This window comes from Candida jiufengensis (assembly GCF_024610255.1).
Source record: "Candida jiufengensis strain CBS 10846 chromosome Unknown scaffold3, whole genome shotgun sequence".
NCBI classification, from domain to species: domain Eukaryota; kingdom Fungi; phylum Ascomycota; class Pichiomycetes; order Serinales; family Debaryomycetaceae; genus Lodderomyces; species Lodderomyces jiufengensis.
The window spans coordinates 543,192-561,728 of NW_026261560.1; the positions used below are offsets into that span (position 1 = coordinate 543,192).

Genomic DNA, 18,537 nt, shown 5'->3' on the forward strand with positions numbered 1-18,537 from the left:
GCAAAAAACAATCTATTCACTTTTATTATCTATATGTATATCTATAAATTTTATTTTTTAGAAAACTCTAATTTAGATTTAGCACCATAAACCTCTCCTTTTTTTAAAATAACTTGCTTATGATATTCTGGCAAATGAATTGCATCAACAAATCTCGAAGGTTCAATACAAAATCCACTTCCTTTACCAAACCCTGTGGTATTTATTCCATCACCTGTATAGAACTGAAAGCTTGGCTCTGTTGTTGATATTGTTAATTTTCTACTTGAGTCTGGAGGTGATGCTTCAAATATTTTTTTAAGCTGATTCGACCTTGTATCTATTTCACTTGTTTCATTTACAACAAAACAATCATCGAATTTTGTATCTGAAGTTAATTTTGTTGGTAAAGTGTCTTTTGTGACTATTTTACCAGTTGGCAATCCATTTGAATCTAACTCTAATACTTTATTTGTGAAAAATTTAATTTCAGTATTGTCAATAGTTGGATTTTTAGATAAATTGAAATAACTATGATTTGTCAAATTAATAATTGTGAATTCTTGTGATAATAATTTACTTTCATATTCTATAGTTATTGCTGGCGTTGGATCATTTTCAACCACATAATTAACAGTGGTTTCTAATTCACCTGGAAATCCATCATTACCATCTTGATCTACTAACTTAAATTTAATATCAAACTTGTTATCTTTAAACTTAACAATCGGTCCAAAGAAATTTCGTTTATCGAATCCATTTGAACCCGAATGTAATGTATTAGAATCTTCATTTGATGTTAATTTAACAGTTTTACCATCCAATTCAAATTCTCCATTTTTGATCCTATTTGTAAATCTACCAATAGTTGTACCAAAATAAGGATTTGTTTCACTTTCATAGTCCTCTGATTTATCAAAACCAAGAACTAGTTCTTCACTACCTACTTTAACACTTTGAATTAATGCTCCTCTATTACAAAATTTAACTTTAAAATCCCCCAAGGTAAAAGTATGTAATCTGTTGTTTAAATCATTGAATTTTTCCCATTTATAATTTTTAATTTCAAACCCGAATGGATTCTCAGTAGTCCATTTCCATAAATCTTTACATGAGTCATCAATATTCAACTCAGTTTTCCATTTAAGTTCGGTGTTGGCTCTGTCAGGTTTAGCAGTAAGATTTAAAACATCACCTTTTCTCCTACCTGCAATTTCATATGGTAATTCTTTACCAACAGCTTTACAAAATGCATTATATACATCAAATACAGTTGATCCTTTACCAGTTCCCAAATTCCATTCTCTATATAACCCTTTTTTTGGTTGGTTCTCCTCAAGATCTTTTAAATAATTTAAAGCAGCAATGTGACCTTTTGCTAAATCAACAACATGTATATAATCTCTTATGGGAGTACCATCATGAGAATTATAATCATCACCAAATATTGATAATTTTTCCCTTCTACCTATAGCTACTTGAGCTAAATAAGGTAATAAATTATTAGGAATACCTAAAGGATCTTCACCTAGTAAACCAGAAGGATGAGCACCAATTGGGTTAAAATATCTCAATATGGCAACTTTCCACATTTCATCACTATTATACAAATCTTTTAATATTTGTTCTATAACATATTTAGTTTTACCATATGGATTAGTAGGATCCATTGGACATTCTTCAGGAATAGGAATATATCTATCATCACCAAATCTTGTAACATCACCATAAACTGTAGCACTTGATGAAAAAACTACAGTTTTAACATTATTATCATTACATACATTCAATAATGAAATAGTACCACCAACATTGTTATCGTAATATTTTAATGGAATTTCACCACTTTCTCCCACAGCTTTCAATGCAGCAAAATGTATAACACCATAAATTTTATGATTTTTGAACACTTTATCTAATTCTGATGAATTTTTGATATTAATGTTGTAAAACAACACACTAGTTTTAGTAATATATTCAATTCTTGCAACTGCATCATATGATGAATTTGATAAATTATCAACTATTATAACTTTATATCCATTGTTTATAAGTTCTATAACTGTATGTGAGCCAATATAACCTGCTCCACCAGTAACTAAAATGTATTGATCTTCTGAAGTCATTTGTAGTAAAATTGCTTGTTGTTGTTTTATGATTCAAATATATTTTAATTGAATAATCTATTGATTTTAAATATAAAAATGTAGAAAAATATGTCAATAAATAAAAATACGAGATCCAGGAAATAAAATGTAACGTTGCAATGAAGTTAACTATGGCGAATGTATTGATCAGTTAGTGAAAGATTCAAAATCAGATCAAGTTAATAAAGAACTAATTAAATTTGGACAACAATTATATAAATTTACTTGAAAATAATACATCATTCCTAAATATAATATTTCAAAATACCAAAAAATATGCAGACACAGAAAAATTAGATTTTCCGAGAATATAATATCAAGCAAGAAAATTAGCACAAAATTTTACACCCCCATCACTCCAGAATTAATGGAGTTGTTTATATTTACTACTCCTAGTTCGTTAATTTTGTGACTAGTTTGAGATTTATTTGTACGTATGAAGAAATAAAATAATTTGAAGAAATTTTTAACATTGCCTTGCCTAAATTACCAATATCATAAAATGAACTTGAACAAAATCTCGAAACTGACGACTCAGACTCTCCTGTGTTTTTCCAGGTTCTAGTCCAGTTACTTCATTGGAGTTCTAGCTTTCATATGATACCCATATCGTGAACCTTTCTCCAGTTTATCTTTTAAGACGAAATAATGTACATGTCAAACAGTAAGTATAAAATGTAACGTTACATTTCTTCTCGTCATACTTAAAAAAATTTAAATATTTGTTCCGAAATTTTTAGTTTTGTGTCGTGGGGTTGAAGATTTATTTTTCAGACATTTTAAAATTTATATATACAGAATAACTTCATTTTAATTTCATTTTCAATAACATTAATTCTTGAAATTAGTTGTCCGTTAGAAAACTCATTCTTCGGGTGGGAAATTACACCAAGAATTTTAATACAATTAAAACAACTTCCCACATCTTATTCAAAGTTTTAAAATTTTTCCCATTCATTTGTTATACTATATATTTTTACCATGTCAACAGTACCAATCTTGAAAGATCTATCATTCTACTCAAATCCAGATCTACAAAAGTCAAGATATGAAAATCTTATCAAAAGTTTTAAAGTTAATTTCCCAAATGATGAAGTGAATTTCATTGCAAGGTCTCCTGGTAGAGTCAATTTGATTGGTGATCACATTGATTATAACTATTTCCCTGTATTACCAATGGCAATTGAAGTTGACGTTATTGCTTCTGTTTCATTAAACGATTCAAATAAAATAGTTATAACGAATACAAACCCTAATTTTGAAAGATATACTATTGAATTACCAGCTAACTTGGAGAATATTGATAAAGATATTAGAATAGATGATGTTCACTCATGGGGTAATTATTTCAAATGTGGATTAATAGTAGCGTCTAAATTTTTAAATGAAACAACCACTACAAACTCATTAAAGGGTATGCATATAACTTTCAATGGTACAGTACCGACGGGTGGAGGATTATCATCAAGTGCAGCATTTTGCGTTACATCAACATTAGCTATATTATACGCTAACGGCTGTCACCAAATCTCGAAATCGGATTTAACTAAAATAACAGTAGTTAGTGAACATTATGTTGGTTTAAATAATGGAGGAATGGATCAATGTGCCTCGATTTATGGAGAACAAGGCAAAGCTTTACAAATACAATTTAAACCTACCATCAAAGGAATACCGTTTAAATTTCCTGTTGAGAATTTAGTGTTTTTGATTACTAATAGTTTACAAGTTTCTAATAAGCAAGAAACTGCTCCTTATCATTATAATTTACGAGTTGTTGAAATGGCTATTGCTAGTGATTTATTAGCTAAGAAATTAAATCTCGAGAATTCTGAGCTAGTTAAAGATTCTAATTTAGGAGGATTTTCTTTAAGAAGTGTGATGGATGGATATTGTGGTGAATGGAAAGATGATGATTATGAAACTGGTATTTTGCATTTACAAAAAATGATCGATGTTGTAGAAACAAAATTGACTAACAAGAAGGGATATTCAGTAGATGAAATATGTGAAGAATTAGGCATATCAACAGAAGAATTTAAAACAAAATACTTAACGAAATTTCCAATAAAATTTCAAGCTTTAAAATTATATCAAAGAGCATTACATGTATACAAAGAAAGTTTAAGAGTATTACAAGTAATAAAACTATTATCATCAAACACTTCAGACTTTTTCAATAAGTTTGGTGAATTAATGAATGAATCACAACAAGACTTAGATTTACTCAATGAATCATCAAATTCCAAATTAAACGAAATATGTTCAATTGCTTTAAGTAATGGAAGTTTTGGATCAAGAGTCACAGGTGCTGGATGGGGTGGATCTATTGTTCATTTGACTAATACTGAAGATTTACCTAATTTGATTGATAGTTTGAGAAATTACTATAAACAAGAATTTCCTCAAATTAGTGAAAACGAATTGGATGAAGCTATTATTGATAGTAAACCTGGTATGGGTAGTTGCATAATTGCATCAACTAAATTCTAAAATTTTAAATAGACTGTATTAGTTAAGTGTTAGCTCGATACTATAAGTTCAAATGTTTCAAAGTTACGATTTCTAAAAATCTAGAATGTAAATAATCAAAATTAATAGTATTAATAATAATACAATATAAACTTTTAAAAAAATCATAAATAATACAACTATAAACGAACCAAATAAAAATATATTACAAACCACCACCACCACTGAAATTCAATTCAATACCAACTAAAGCCAATCTTGACCTCTCAAACGTCTAGCTAATTGCATATCTTTCTGCATAATAGTAACTCTTTTAGCATGAATAGCACATAAGTTTGTATCTTCCAATAAGTGAATTAAAAAACTTTCACTTGCTTCTTGTAATGCCAATATTGCATTTGATTGCCAACGTAATCCATATTCCGGTCCAACAAACTCTAGTGAAATTTCTCTAACTAATCTTGCAAATGGTAATTTTCTAATTAGGAGATCTGTTGATTTTTGAAATTTACGAATTTCTCTAATGGCTAATGTACCAGGTCTATATCTTTTTGTGACTCTTGTTGTTGTTCGTGTCGTTGTTGTACCTAGTCCACCTAATGCTGGTGTCGAAGTAGTTGTTCGTCTTGTTGTTGTTGATGCTCCTGGTCTTTGTCTTGTTGTAGTTGATGTTCTTCTATCCGATTGTGATCCTCTTCTATTTGTTGTAACTCGTCGTTCAGTATCTTGTCCTGCTTGTCTTTCCGTTATTCGTTCTCTAGTTGTTGTTGGTTGAGGTGGTGGTCTTGATGATGATGAAGAAGAAGATGTTGGATTTGATGTTGATGCTGATGTGGTTAATCCTGGTATTGTCTTTCTACCTGTTGTTCCTCCTGCTGTTGGAGGTCGTTGTCTCGGTATTGGAATTGGTGCTTCTGCTCTAGACGATGTTGATTCTATTGGTGGTTGTTCTATTCTTCTAGTTGGTGGTGATAAAGTTAATGGAGTTCTTGATGTTGTGGTAGTAGTTGGTGGAACTGTAGGTGGTGGTGGTGGTGGTCTTCTTATATTTGTTGATGCTGATGAAGCTGCTGCTGCAGTTGATGTAGTTGTTGATCTTATGACTCCGGGACTTTGTTCTGTTCTTGTAGTAGTAGTAGTAGCTCTTCTTAATGCTTCAGATGATGCTAAATTAACGTTTGTAGGTCTTGGTGAAGGTCTTGAACCACCAGCTGCAGGACTTGGAATTAATCCCTCTTCTCTCCCAATTCTACTCCCACCACTTCCCAATGGTGAAGGTCGATTTGAAGTCTGATGTTGTAATGGAGAAATAATTCGTTGTTGAGCAAATTGAGCTCTTAATTGTTGTTGTTTTCTTAATTCTTGTCTTTGTTTTCTTAATTCATCCAATTGACGTTCTTGTGCCGATCTTACTTGTTCTATAATATTTTGTTGTGGTGGTGGTTGTGCATCTACTGATGATGATCTACTTGGTGAATCAGCCATATCTTTTGGTATTATTTAATATTGATTCTTCTTTTTAATACAATATTATCATATGAATTTTGTAGTGATTGTTATTAAATGGTGGTGTAAAGGATGCTAACAATAATAATACATTTGAATTTCAATCAACTTTCAAAATGATTTCTTTAAATTATAATACAATATATTGAATCAATTGATTTAGCCTAGTTTAAAGTATATAATTTAAATTTAATTAATAAGATCTAAAAGAGTAAAATTAATTTGATTTTTTTTTTTTTTCGTGTTGCAAAAAGAACTACCAGCCATTTTTATTTTATTAGAGAGTTAGTACCAAATAATTTTGAAACATCTTATCAATTTCATACAAGAGTACTCCTAACCTATGAATGTATTATTGAAAATAAGACAATGAATTTTAATATATCTGGAAGAATCTGACCCCCCTAGATTTTGATTGATTATTACAAAATCTCGATGCCAGATTTAAAGAGACCTTTAGATCTTTCATGAAACACGTCTTGTTACATATCAACGGGTAATTGTTTGTCGAACTTGGGAAGAGTAAACAGGTTTTAAATCGCTTCATTTCGATTTCTAGCAGCTCGAAATTAATTGAGTTGTTGATGAACTCTCACTGATGAAAATACTAACTTTTATATCTTGATATATTTTATATCTCATTGATTAGATTCAATATCTTAGATCCATTACGATCTTTAATGTTCAGATTAAGTATTGTAATTTCAAACTTCATCATCCTGTCATGACTTTAAATTTTAAACATTTTGATTATTTTACGAAATTGGAACTAATAAAAACTTTAATTTTATACAATATTACATCATACTTCCCATATATTAAATTTTTAAGTATATAATTCCATAATAGTTAATATATAGCCTTAATTAGGTAATTTATAAACAATTGAATTGTATAAAATACATTATATGCAGTATACCTGTTCCAATCACAATTCATCGGTAATTTTAATAATATTGTATGAAAATTCAAATACAACCTTTTGAATGATTAAGTATGTAATTAAATTGCAGTTTGCATATAATCAATTAATCTATTAAGTAGCTGATGATCAATAAATTCCTACTCTATAGCTTTAGACATGTACTTTTATATTATATATTAATCATTTATTAAATATAATTTTATTATTATAATTTACGATAGAATAATACACAATAGTATAATAAATTTTAATCATGCGGCTTCAATATATATGTTTGATATCTCAAAATCTACCAGCAATTTAAATTAGATAAATTATATTTGTTACAAATTTAAATTATGATCGCCTTTTACAATTTGTAAAAAAGAAGGGGGATTAATTGTCGAATAATTAAACATTTTAATAATATGTCAAATTTAGAATTAAATAATCTTAATTAAGATGATCACCAAATATTTGTTATAATAATTAATTTTCTTGATTATTCTGTAACTTCATTTTGTATCATTATTTTTAACTAACTGTATAATAATTTTTATTGCTTTTATTGATTATAATAGATTTTAATTTTAAGTTTGCTACATAAAGTTACTCTTAGAGGTATCAAGTTAATTTCAAACTTCGATTAAATTAACCCCTTGTGTTTAAACATAATACACAGTCGATCTATAGCTCTACAACTCTACTCATGTTGTTGATTAATTTAATTCGACAATATATTCCGGTTATGCAATTTGTTTTAATAATTGCGTATGATAAATTAATTTTTAGTAAAATTCTATTTCTAATTTCTGTTAAAATTTCATTCTTTAAATTTAATAATTAATAAACTTTTAGCTCCAAAATTTCAAAACCACCATCAAATTTAATTTTTAATAATTTAATTTTAATTTTTATATCTTTTTCTTTCTTCAAGTGAATTATTTCATTTTTGACAACCAATATAATAATCAATCAATCATTTTATTTTTAAAACTCTTGACCAAATCATTATCATTTATCATAGCAATCAATTGATCGATTAATAAAACAATTATCAACCAATTTTGACAACCAATTCAAAAGCACTTCAATTTCAATTCAATTCATATCATAAATATTTTTGTTCAACAAATTGTTATAGTAGCATTATCAACAAACAAGTTTCATTTTTAATTTAAATATATTGTAATATTATAATTCATCAATTTAATTCATACATATTCCTTAATTAACAATGTCTCATTCATCTGTTTATCAAACTTCTGGTAAACCATTATCAAAAGAAGCAATATATCATCAAAGATTAAAACAAGGTTATTTTCAATCACCAAGTGGAACAATAGTTGGTGTCAACAGTAATGCTTCAGATACTGCTGCTTTATTAGCTGCATCGTCTGATTTATCAGTTAAACCTAGTTATGAACGTTCAATTGCTCCTGAAGCTCAAACTGCAGCATTAGCAGCTAAAAAACAAGAATTAAAAGATTTAGAATCAATAAACTCACAAAGAGCTCAATCATTGTCAAGTCAATATACTTCAAATGGTACTCCATATACTACTGTAAGAGTTGGTATCCCTTCAGCTTTAGATCAAGGTTCAATTTATAAAGCTGCAAAGGAAAAAACTAGTAGTACAATGACTTCAAGAATCGATCCAATAAGAGATGTTAAAAGATCAGGTATTCCATCCAAACAAGGAGGTTCAACATTAAATATTGATAAAATTAATAAATTAGCAACCAAAAATTCCTCAAAATCTTTAAATTCGAGATTTAATCCAGATTTAGATTATAGATCTGGTATTAAAAAGCCAATTAAACCAACTGAATTCTTGGATGAAGGTGAAGAGGAATTAGCAGCTTCAGGTGCTGCTGCATCATTAAAATCAACTCCAACTGTTCCAGATTATGCTACTCAGACAAGATCAAGTACTTTCAAAGCTCATGAAATTGTCAATTCTCAATTATTAGCTGCTGCTGCTGCAAAAGCTGATGCTCGTTTAAAATCATTAAATAGTAATACTCCTGCATCATTAAAACAACAAGCTCAATTATATGCCAATGCTTTGGCTCTTGCTCAAAAAAACAGTGATGAAAGATCTAAAAATAGAGTTGCTGGAGTTATTAATTTAGGTGGTGGATTAACTATAACTCAAGCTGAATTAAATAAGTTAGCTTCAACTTATGTTCAACCAGTTATTGATGATATTGAAAATAAAGCAGAAACTAAAAGACAAATTGATCAATCAAGAAAACAAAGAAAATTAGAATTAAAAGCAGCTCATGAAAAAGCTAAACAAGAAGAATATGCAGCAAAATTAAAAGAAAAACAAGATATTGAAAAGGCAAAAGAAGAAAGAGTTAAAGAGAATGAAGAATTGAAAAAAGCAGAAGATGCAAAATTAGTTGCTCATGAAAAAGAGGAAAATTCAAAAGTTGAAGCTCAACAAAAGGAATTTAAAGTATTAGAAGAAAAACATGCTGAGGAAAAGAAAGAACTTTTAAAACAGAAAAAAGAAAACCAAGACGAAATTGATGAAGAAGAAACTAAATTAAAAGATGAGAGAAAGAAAGAATTAAAAGAATTACAAGATGAAAAAGATGAAATTTTAAAACCTGTATTAGCTGAATTAACTGAAGAAAATTCAAAATTAAAAGAAGTTACTGATGCAAGAGATGAATTATCTAAAGAAGTTAAAGCAGCAGAAGATCAAAAATCAGAATATGATTCAAAAGTTGCAAAATTACAAAAAGAAATTGAAGAAACTAAAGCAAGTATTGAAAAGTATGAAACTGATTTAGAAGAAGCAATTACAAAACATGAAACAACCGATAAAGAATTATCTGAATTAAAAACAAAACATGATGAAACTAAAACTAAGAATGAACAATTACATAAAGAATTAGATTCAGAAATTTCAAAATTGGAAAAAGAAAAGAAAGATAAAACTGAAGAAAAAGCTACCAAGAAGAAAGAAATCTTAACTGGTTTAGATCAAAAATATAAAGATGAACAAAAAATTAATGATGAATTACCACCTCATTTAAAACGTGAATTAAATGAAAGTAAAATTAAAGATACAAGTTCAATATTTTCAGTTGAAGAACCAGAAAAACCAAAAACCACTACTGGTGTTGGTGCTGCCACTAAAACTGCTGCTGCTACTACTGGTGCTACTTCATCAAAAGATAAATCCACTACTGCTTCAGCTCCAAAAACAAATGGCGATTCAAAAATAAAATCAGTTCCATTAATTCCAACAGAAAAAGAAACACCAAAAAAAGAATCAGTTTCAAAACCAACAACTAAAAAAGAATCAGTATCAAAACCAACCACCAAGAAGGAAACAACAATAGCTTCACCAAAACCACAAAAGAAAGAAGCTACAACCACTAAACCAACAACCGCTACTAAAGCTGGTGAATCAAGTGGTACTAAAAGACCAGTAACTCCTTCAGCTCAAACATCACCATCAAAAAAAGATAAGAAATCCTTTTCAAAAAGATTTAGTGATTTTTTCAAAGATCAATCAAAAGTTCCACAACAACAAACTCCAAAATCTCCAAGTAAAACAACTGGTGCTACAACTACTGGTGCTGCAGCAACAAAAACTACTGCTAAACCAACAACCACTACCAAAAAAGTAGAAGAACCAAAAACTCCTTCAAAAACTACTGCTAAACCAACAACCACTACCAAAAAAGTAGGAGAACCAAAAACTCCTTCAAAAAAAGTAGAAGAACCTAAAAAATCCACAACTACCACCACTCCGAAAACTACTGAAACAAAACCAAAAACAACTACTGCCACCACTTCATCAAAACAACCAGCAGCTAAAGATGCAGAAAAAGAAGCAAAATCAAGTTCAAATAATAATAACAACACCGTATCAGAAGATGGAGAATTTGGAGAATTTGATTATGATGAATTATCATTAAAGAATAGAAATCAAGGTGGTGTATTTAAAGAAGAAATTTTATAAATTTGTTGAGTTAAAGAAAAAGTTTTTAAAAAAAAAGATTGAAGCTACTTTGTTTAATTAATTGATTGTGTTTATTTTTTTTGTTTATTCTATTTTACTTTGCTTTGCTTGATTTTTTTAATCATTTTATAGTTATTACTATTACTAATTTTAGTTTTTATATTTGTTTGTCTTTTTAATTATATATATCGTTTAATAATTTTATTTGTAGAATTGATAGATGTTTCTGACTTTAGTACATTTTTTACTATTTTGGTTGCAAAATAAAACATTGTGATAAAAGAGAATTAGATTTCTTTACAACTTTCTAGAATAAGACAAAAAAGGTTTTGAAAAGAAATATATTGTCGTTTTTTTCAACTAAAAAATGTGCTGTCAATTAACTGAGGTCTTCTGATCTAACTAGAAGGTTGTATCACCAACAAATGTGTGTATGAAATTGAATTTTTGTGAATTGTGTTAAGAGATTAAATTAATCGATACATGGGAGACAAAAATTTTATACGCTTTTTTGTACGCAAAAAAAAGTCTGAGAATATAAATAAGTTGGGTTTTCACAAAAGTAAATTTATAAATTATATATCACTTTTTTATAAAGCAAGATTTTCCACATTAGTTTTCGAACAGTAAAGTCATTTTTACATAATGGATATAATTCTTTAATAGCCTGATATTTTAACAAATTTTTTTTTTGATTTGCATTATTAGTATATTATTATTTTCCTACGTAGTATCCGAATTCTTCAATAACTTTGGAGTAAATTTGTATAAAGCTCTATTAATTATTACAATTAATGAGTCAGTCGGCTCTTCCTATTATCATACAAACTTTGAATTGTATTGATAGAAGGGGGGGTCGTGAAGTTTTTTTTTTGTAGATTTCAGGTTTTCATCGATTCAGTTGCATTGAATTCTTGACTATATTTATTGATTGTATTGAGTTGTAGAGTGTAAACTTAATTTATGATCTCACTAATTGATCTCAATAATCAGTGCTTATTTGTAAATAGCTTAAGCTGTAGATATTAAAGCAGAATATTCATAATGATTTGATTGTTGAAGTAATTAATTCCTTAGTATGTACTGTTTATTACAGATATTCGTTTGGTTGTCAAATATTAAAATTTCTACAATAGTTGTATAAAATTTAAAATTACAACAAATACCACCAGATATCGTATCAAAAACATTCATTATCTAAAACTTAAGTCAAGAGCTTTAAATATAAAGCAATTTAAAATAAATTCAATGCCATCGTTCATCCTTCATCTCGATCATTAACTTCCTTGCATTTTAGATATAAATTGGTTGCCCAAATTGAAAACCCCTAAAGAAAGGATTCCCCAATTTTTGATTATACTCAAAGATTTTGACAGTAGATTGAACACTCTTCTTCATTTCTTTATACCTTCTTTACTCCTTTGTAACTAGGACGTCTAATTGACTACAGGGAAAAATGGTTTCAAGAATCAACAATAATCGTTAATTTCAGAACAAGATTGTTCAAGAGACGCGTCTAGCCTGAGAATAAGTTATATTAGTTTCAGTACTACTCAGATTTATCTATAGTCTTTTTCCAAGTGGTCATGCTGAGACCTAAGCTGTTAATTTTTTCGAATATCAAACCTAAGAGATGGAGTCAAAGTGAAGATCAAATTCATTGTGATCTAATTGTAAAGAATATTGTTTCTTATATTAGTTTACTTTTGTGTAAGACCTTAAATATAGAATTTGGTTGCATATTTTGTGAAAAAATAGAGAGATAACGGATCAAATCTTCAAATACTAGTGTAAGAAGCTAAAGCAAAATGTATCGGCTACACTGCGACTATTTTGTAAAAAGTTAACTTTTATTAGCTAAGATATAAAATTATGGAAATATGAAAAAAAAAAATCCAAAGAAAAGCATCATGAAATAAAATCTAATAAAGTTTTAAAGCATTTAAACTACTATATCAGCAAGATTTAAACAATGGTACATGATGAACCAATCCAACCACCATCAACCTTTTTAGCCCAGTTTTCTTTACCAGCATTTTGTTTTTTAGCGTTAGCACCTGAATTAGCACCTGAGTTGTTNATTAGCACCTGAATTGTTGTTGTTTGATTGTTGTTGAGCAGCCATTTTTATTATAATATTTAGTTTGAGTTTTTTGTTTGTTGATTAAATCGAAAGAAAAATTGAAGACTTGGGGAAATCATAACTCTTTATATAATTTGGATTTTTAAGGAATAGGTCAAAAATAAATAAGCTTTATTACGTAGGTAATTAATTGTAAGTGAAATAAATATTAGGTTAAGTTGTCGAGATTAGTTTTTAATATGAAACACTGAGTCTTATTGTTGTCTCACATGAAACAAAATTTCATATACCCCGACACATAAAATTGCCAAATTAGGACTTGGCAATCGGGGGTTCAGGCTCTTCAAACTTCTGATATAAATTTTTTGACTCACTTGTGTTAAAAAAATAGATCTTAGAATGACGATATATGATAAAGTATGTGTAAAATGACTAGAATAATCTGAAACGTGCAAGTTTTAACTAGCTGTTTCGTTCGTAGTTTTTTGATTCGAATATTCTGAACTATAATATATTATTATAAAACACTTTTTTAGCGCAATGCATCATAACATACTCAATTTATGTATTTCATTTGTCAAATTTCAATTTAATCAACTTGAAATTTTTCATTGTCACGTCCTAATCAGGTAATTAATAAATTCAAATTGTTGCAAAAAAATTAAATTGTTGCAGATTGCGAAATATAATAATTTATGCAAATAATTTACACTTAAAATTGGAGAAACCTTGAGTGAATCAATTGTCTAAACTAAAAGAGTTTCAGATCTCTAGTTAAAATTTATTAATTTGCTATACTATAGACGATTTGGCCACATGTGAAAGAAATTGAAACAACAAGAAACCCTTCATGTTTTAGTTTACCAATAATTCTGAAAAAATAAAAAATTAATAAACAAAACTATCCTAGATTATTGAGACAAAAACATTATAAATACAGCTCAAATCCATCCTTTAGATCGAAATTTTTTTTTAACTCATCAACAAACAAAAAACTCAAATAAATAATTAATTAAAAATGGCTGCTCAACAACAATCAAACAACAACAATTCAGGTGCCAATGCTAAAAAACAAAATGCTGGTAAAGAAAACTGGGCTAAAAAGGTTGATGGTGGTTGGATTGGTTCTTCATGTACTATCGTTTAAGCAAGATCGCTCACTGCTAATACTGCTTTGAAGAGTCGCTTTATTTGATGCTTTATCATTTTTTAGAATCATTCACAAGTATTTAGATGATTCGTTATTTTAGAATCATTTTCACAGATTTAGATTTTTAATAAAAGTTTATATTTTTCCGAAACTTCACATTGTAATCTTACTTTTCCCTCGTTATCGTTTTTTTGTCTTCAACATACTCTCAGTGTTGCTATCTTTTGCTTTTGTTTCAATTATTTGTTCTTGCTGATCACCAACTTACGTCTACCAAATAATAGAGATCTTCAGTGTCAGTGTATAACTAAATCTGCAAACCTGAAAACTTTCAAGAGCAAAAACTTCAAAATTAAGGTAAGTTCTTATTATTTTTCATGAGTTTGACATGCCAATAAGCGTAGAATATATTTTTCAGATGAAATTGAGTGAAATTTGGGCGAAAACATACATTTAGTGTGAAGTAATTATAATACTACAAAACTGATTATATGACACAACCACTTAATTTTTTTGATCATTAGTTGCATTTCGATCATAAAAGTGACGGAAATAAATTAAATTTCCTTATCTATGTATAATTTAGCCTTGTTTGCTTTATCAACTTGTCAATTATTGATTCAACTTAGACTTAATACACATGAATATATAATATTTTCAAATAAATTAATTGCATTCATTGTCAAGTCCCGATTAGGTAAATAATATTTTCAATTGTTGCAAAAAAAGTTTCAAAATCTGCAAATCTGAGAAATATTATTTTATGCAAGTAATTTACACCAAACGTAGTAAATTAAGACCCTAAGCTAAGTCTAATGGATCATTGAAAGGGTTTGTCGAAGCTTACATTGTCAGATCCAAATAAGGTAATTATTGTCTGAATTTCAAAATTATTGATCAATCTGAAACAAGAAAAAGAAAAGTGAACAACAAAATGGCAAGTAATAAAATGAAAATTATTATGAATGCTCACAAGGTCTCTATCAAATCTACAAAGGATCACCTCTCAACATTTACCTTGTGTGATTACTAACATTTTGTTTAATTATAAATATAACCTCAATTTCCCTCTTTCTTTACAAATTTTTTAAAAATTATTAACAAAAACTAAAACTAATAATATCAAATATCAAAAATGGCTGCTCAACAACAATCAAACAACTCAGGTGCTAATTCAGGTGCTAACGCTAAAAAACAAAATGCTGGTAAAGAAAACTGGGCTAAAAAGGTTGATGGTGGTTGGATTGGTTCATCATGTACCATTGTTTAAATCTTGCTTACACATTATTTTAGATACTTTTTGATTCAATACAATTTATTTGGTGACGTTTTCATTTGTGGTGTTATTATTTTATAAAATTGTTTAAAATTCTTTATTAATAAATAAAAGTTTACTTATCGTTAAATTTTCATAAGTTGTAGTTTTATTAGATGATTGACCGTCCTAGAAGAAATCACTTTGTTACAGTATTCTTTATAAACTCACGGCCAAACACAATAGTGTTATTCAGAGAGATCATTGGATTTTTAAATACAATAAACCATACTATATTTATTGGTCTGTCCATAACAAAGAGAAGCACAATTGAAATCAAATAATTCATTAAACACTTATTCATCCACCTATTAAAATTAGCTCAAGTATCAGCAACTTAGTAAGTATATTCAGTTAAAACTTGCTCCAAGATTTTAGGATACCATTTTTTAGCAACATCTTGATGAGATTTAATTCTATTTCTAAAAACAGCATAACCAACAGGTTCCTTGTTAATATCAGGTTTAAATTGGAATCCAACATCAACAGCCCAATCTTTAATTTTTTGATCTCTTATTTCTTTTTGTTTTATCACATCATCAGGAATATTTTGTATAGCACTTTTTGAGCAATCTAAATCTATAGTTTGAAAAAATGGTATGGAAATTCTTGTACCAGTACCTGATTTTGGTATAAGTACTCTATGAATAGTAGCTTTACATACACCTTGAGTTATTGCTTCTAAAGTTTGTCCATTATTTATGACTAAATGACCTGGTAAATTAGGAACTGTTATCCATTGACCTTGAAAGTTTTGAACTTGTAATGAATCAGTATGTGGAGTAGCTTGATATATATATGTAATTAAATCTGAATCTCTATGAGGACCACAACCTTGATTTGAAGCAGGTGTATCATCATTAAGAGCTAATGATTTTGAGTTTTGTAATTCTGATTGATCTGGATAAGCAATTAATTTCATTTTACATTGTTGATTAGGTTTAAAATATGCATTTAATGCATCCTTTTGTAATCCTATAGCTTCAAGAACCAAATATCTGAATATTGTACTTAATTGCGTCATCTTGTGTATGTGATTTTCTACTACGGGTCTAAAATTTGGAATTTTTTCAGAATCAGGCCATTGATTTGGTCCCTCGATATTCTTGTATATTGGTTCAGTTGGAGATGGTGGTGGTAATTCAGTACCTAAATCAATTTGTTCTCTCCAATCTACTTTTGAAGCTGTGATTTCATTAGCAATTCTTGAATAACCTAGAAAATGTTTTGAATTAACCATTTCAATATCTAATTTTACATCATCTGGTAAATTGAAAAATTCTTCTGCTTCATTTTTGATATTTGTAAGTTCTTCAGTAGTTGGACCTACTGATTCAAAATTCTTTAATAACAAAAATCCCACATTTATAGTTGCATTACGTAATTGTTGTAAAAATTTTGGTTTAGTCTCTGGATTGAAAGCTTCTTGTAAATCTAGAATAGGTATCTCTTGAAATGACATAACTTATATACAATGGATAATTTGGAAAAACTTAAAATTTTGTAAATTCGACTCTGTTAAATATATGATGATTTATGCATATTTTAAGGATTTGTTAGCTGATTAATTATTATAAAGATCAACCGGTATAGAAATTTTTCAGTGAGGAAAGCCACACAATTTTAGGGTAGCGCTTCTGATAAGTCCGCTAAAACTGTACGAATTTAGATCAAAAGATCCCCCAAATCAATATTTTTATTACAACTTAGGGAAATAATTGCGTTAAAAGTAATCAAGTCTAAACACAAGGTCTCTCACTTGATAACAAAATCTGGAGTAGAGCGTTGGATGATAAGCTCACTATAAATGAAAATTATAGAGAAAGATTGGAAGTATAATACATTTTCTATCAAGTCTTTAAGTGTATGAAAAAATCTCGTTTATTTTGCATGAAAACATTAATAAACATCCGTACCGCAACTTTTGAATCTCGACATCCGTACCGCAACATTTCCAGGTTTAGAAGCTGCAAAAATAATAATAAAAAAAAGGTCGATCAATCTACAAATTCTAAGTGTTTAAACTAAATTGTCAATTAAAACCTATTTAAAAAAGAAAACATTTCAAAATCTAAAAAAAAACAGTTACCCGTTGAAAAAAAAAAGTCAATCAAAAAGCATCCCTTTTAAAAACAAACAGTTATAACCACTATACTTAAACAATAGTACATGATGAACCAATCCAACCACCATCAACCTTTTTAGCCCAGTTTTCTTTACCAGCGTTTTGTTTTTTAGCATTAGCACCTGAGTTTTTGTTGTTTGATTGTTGTTGAGCAGCCATTTTTAATTAATTTGTATTTGTTTGTTTTGTAGTGATGAAAATGTTAAAAAATTGTATCAAAGTTGGGAATTTGTGATGATTTTATATTATTTTATTAGTGAAATAAGTTGATTTTTTAATCATCCATTTGTAAAGTTTTTTATTGTTTTTAAACGTGTCTTATTAATCGTTTACATTGAAATACCGATCCTTCTCAAATTAAATTACTTATTTCGGATTTTTCACATGAAACTAACCCCATATCAAATGTCCATCCATCTCTTTTTCCCCAATTCAGTCATTAAAAAATTGAATGCTAATCTTTGATAAGTCTTTGATTAATTAATTGCATAAAATAATATTTTTGCAATATCTGCAACTAATTTAACTTTTGGTGATTTTCGTTTTGCAACCAATTTCAGCTAAATTTATTATTTACCTTTTCGGGACTTGACAATGAATGTACCCAGTCAAAAAAAAATTTATTATATTTGAGTGATTTTTTTATAAAAATGAGACGTATTTTGACAAGGTGATGAGGAAAAATGAAACTGAAAATTGATTGATAGTTCTGAGATTTGCCTTTCAAATAAATATTATTTTTTACTGATGGAATTATGAAACAATAGTTTTTTGCGTGTGTGTTTCATATTATTTTTCTTGAATGTTTTTGTTTCAACCAAATTGAATTCATTTGCCAAATTTGTCATTAAATCTTACTAACTTTGAACTG

At 28.4% G+C, this 18,537-nt stretch overlaps 6 protein-coding genes across 6 annotated transcripts; 3 read left to right on the plus strand and 3 right to left on the minus strand. All coding sequences in view use genetic code 12, as the record gives it.

Moving 5' to 3' along the window:
- Nucleotides 1-50: 50 nt before the first annotated feature.
- On the minus strand, nucleotides 51-2,105 carry GAL10 (bifunctional UDP-glucose 4-epimerase/aldose 1-epimerase; the record flags this gene model as incomplete). The annotated part of the gene is made up of 1 exon (XM_051763198.1): nucleotides 51-2,105. The coding sequence occupies one exon, from the start codon at nucleotides 2,103-2,105 to the stop codon at nucleotides 51-53; it is 2,055 nt and encodes a 684-aa protein (XP_051620062.1).
- Nucleotides 2,106-3,107: 1,002 nt separating this feature from the next.
- On the plus strand, nucleotides 3,108-4,619 carry GAL1 (galactokinase; the record flags this gene model as incomplete). Its single annotated transcript, XM_051763199.1, has 1 exon — nucleotides 3,108-4,619. One exon carries the CDS (start codon nucleotides 3,108-3,110, stop codon nucleotides 4,617-4,619), a length of 1,512 nt encoding a protein of 503 aa, XP_051620063.1.
- Nucleotides 4,620-4,844: 225 nt separating this feature from the next.
- KGF54_002693 (histone H3 family protein) lies at nucleotides 4,845-6,083 on the minus strand (the record flags this gene model as incomplete). Its single annotated transcript, XM_051763200.1, has 1 exon — nucleotides 4,845-6,083. The coding sequence occupies one exon, from the start codon at nucleotides 6,081-6,083 to the stop codon at nucleotides 4,845-4,847; it is 1,239 nt and encodes a 412-aa protein (XP_051620064.1).
- A 2,162-nt stretch (nucleotides 6,084-8,245) lies between these two features.
- KGF54_002694 (uncharacterized protein) lies at nucleotides 8,246-10,993 on the plus strand (the record flags this gene model as incomplete). The annotated part of the gene is made up of 1 exon (XM_051763201.1): nucleotides 8,246-10,993. The coding sequence occupies one exon, from the start codon at nucleotides 8,246-8,248 to the stop codon at nucleotides 10,991-10,993; it is 2,748 nt and encodes a 915-aa protein (XP_051620065.1).
- Nucleotides 10,994-14,094: 3,101 nt separating this feature from the next.
- KGF54_002695 (uncharacterized protein) lies at nucleotides 14,095-15,496 on the plus strand (the record flags this gene model as incomplete). The annotated part of the gene is made up of 2 exons (XM_051763202.1): nucleotides 14,095-14,200; nucleotides 15,393-15,496. 2 exons carry the CDS (start codon nucleotides 14,095-14,097, stop codon nucleotides 15,494-15,496), a joined length of 210 nt encoding a protein of 69 aa, XP_051620066.1.
- Nucleotides 15,497-15,878: 382 nt separating this feature from the next.
- Nucleotides 15,879-17,003, minus strand: KGF54_002696 (uncharacterized protein; the record flags this gene model as incomplete). Its single annotated transcript, XM_051763203.1, has 1 exon — nucleotides 15,879-17,003. The coding sequence occupies one exon, from the start codon at nucleotides 17,001-17,003 to the stop codon at nucleotides 15,879-15,881; it is 1,125 nt and encodes a 374-aa protein (XP_051620067.1).
- Between the last annotated feature and the right edge of the window lie 1,534 nt (nucleotides 17,004-18,537).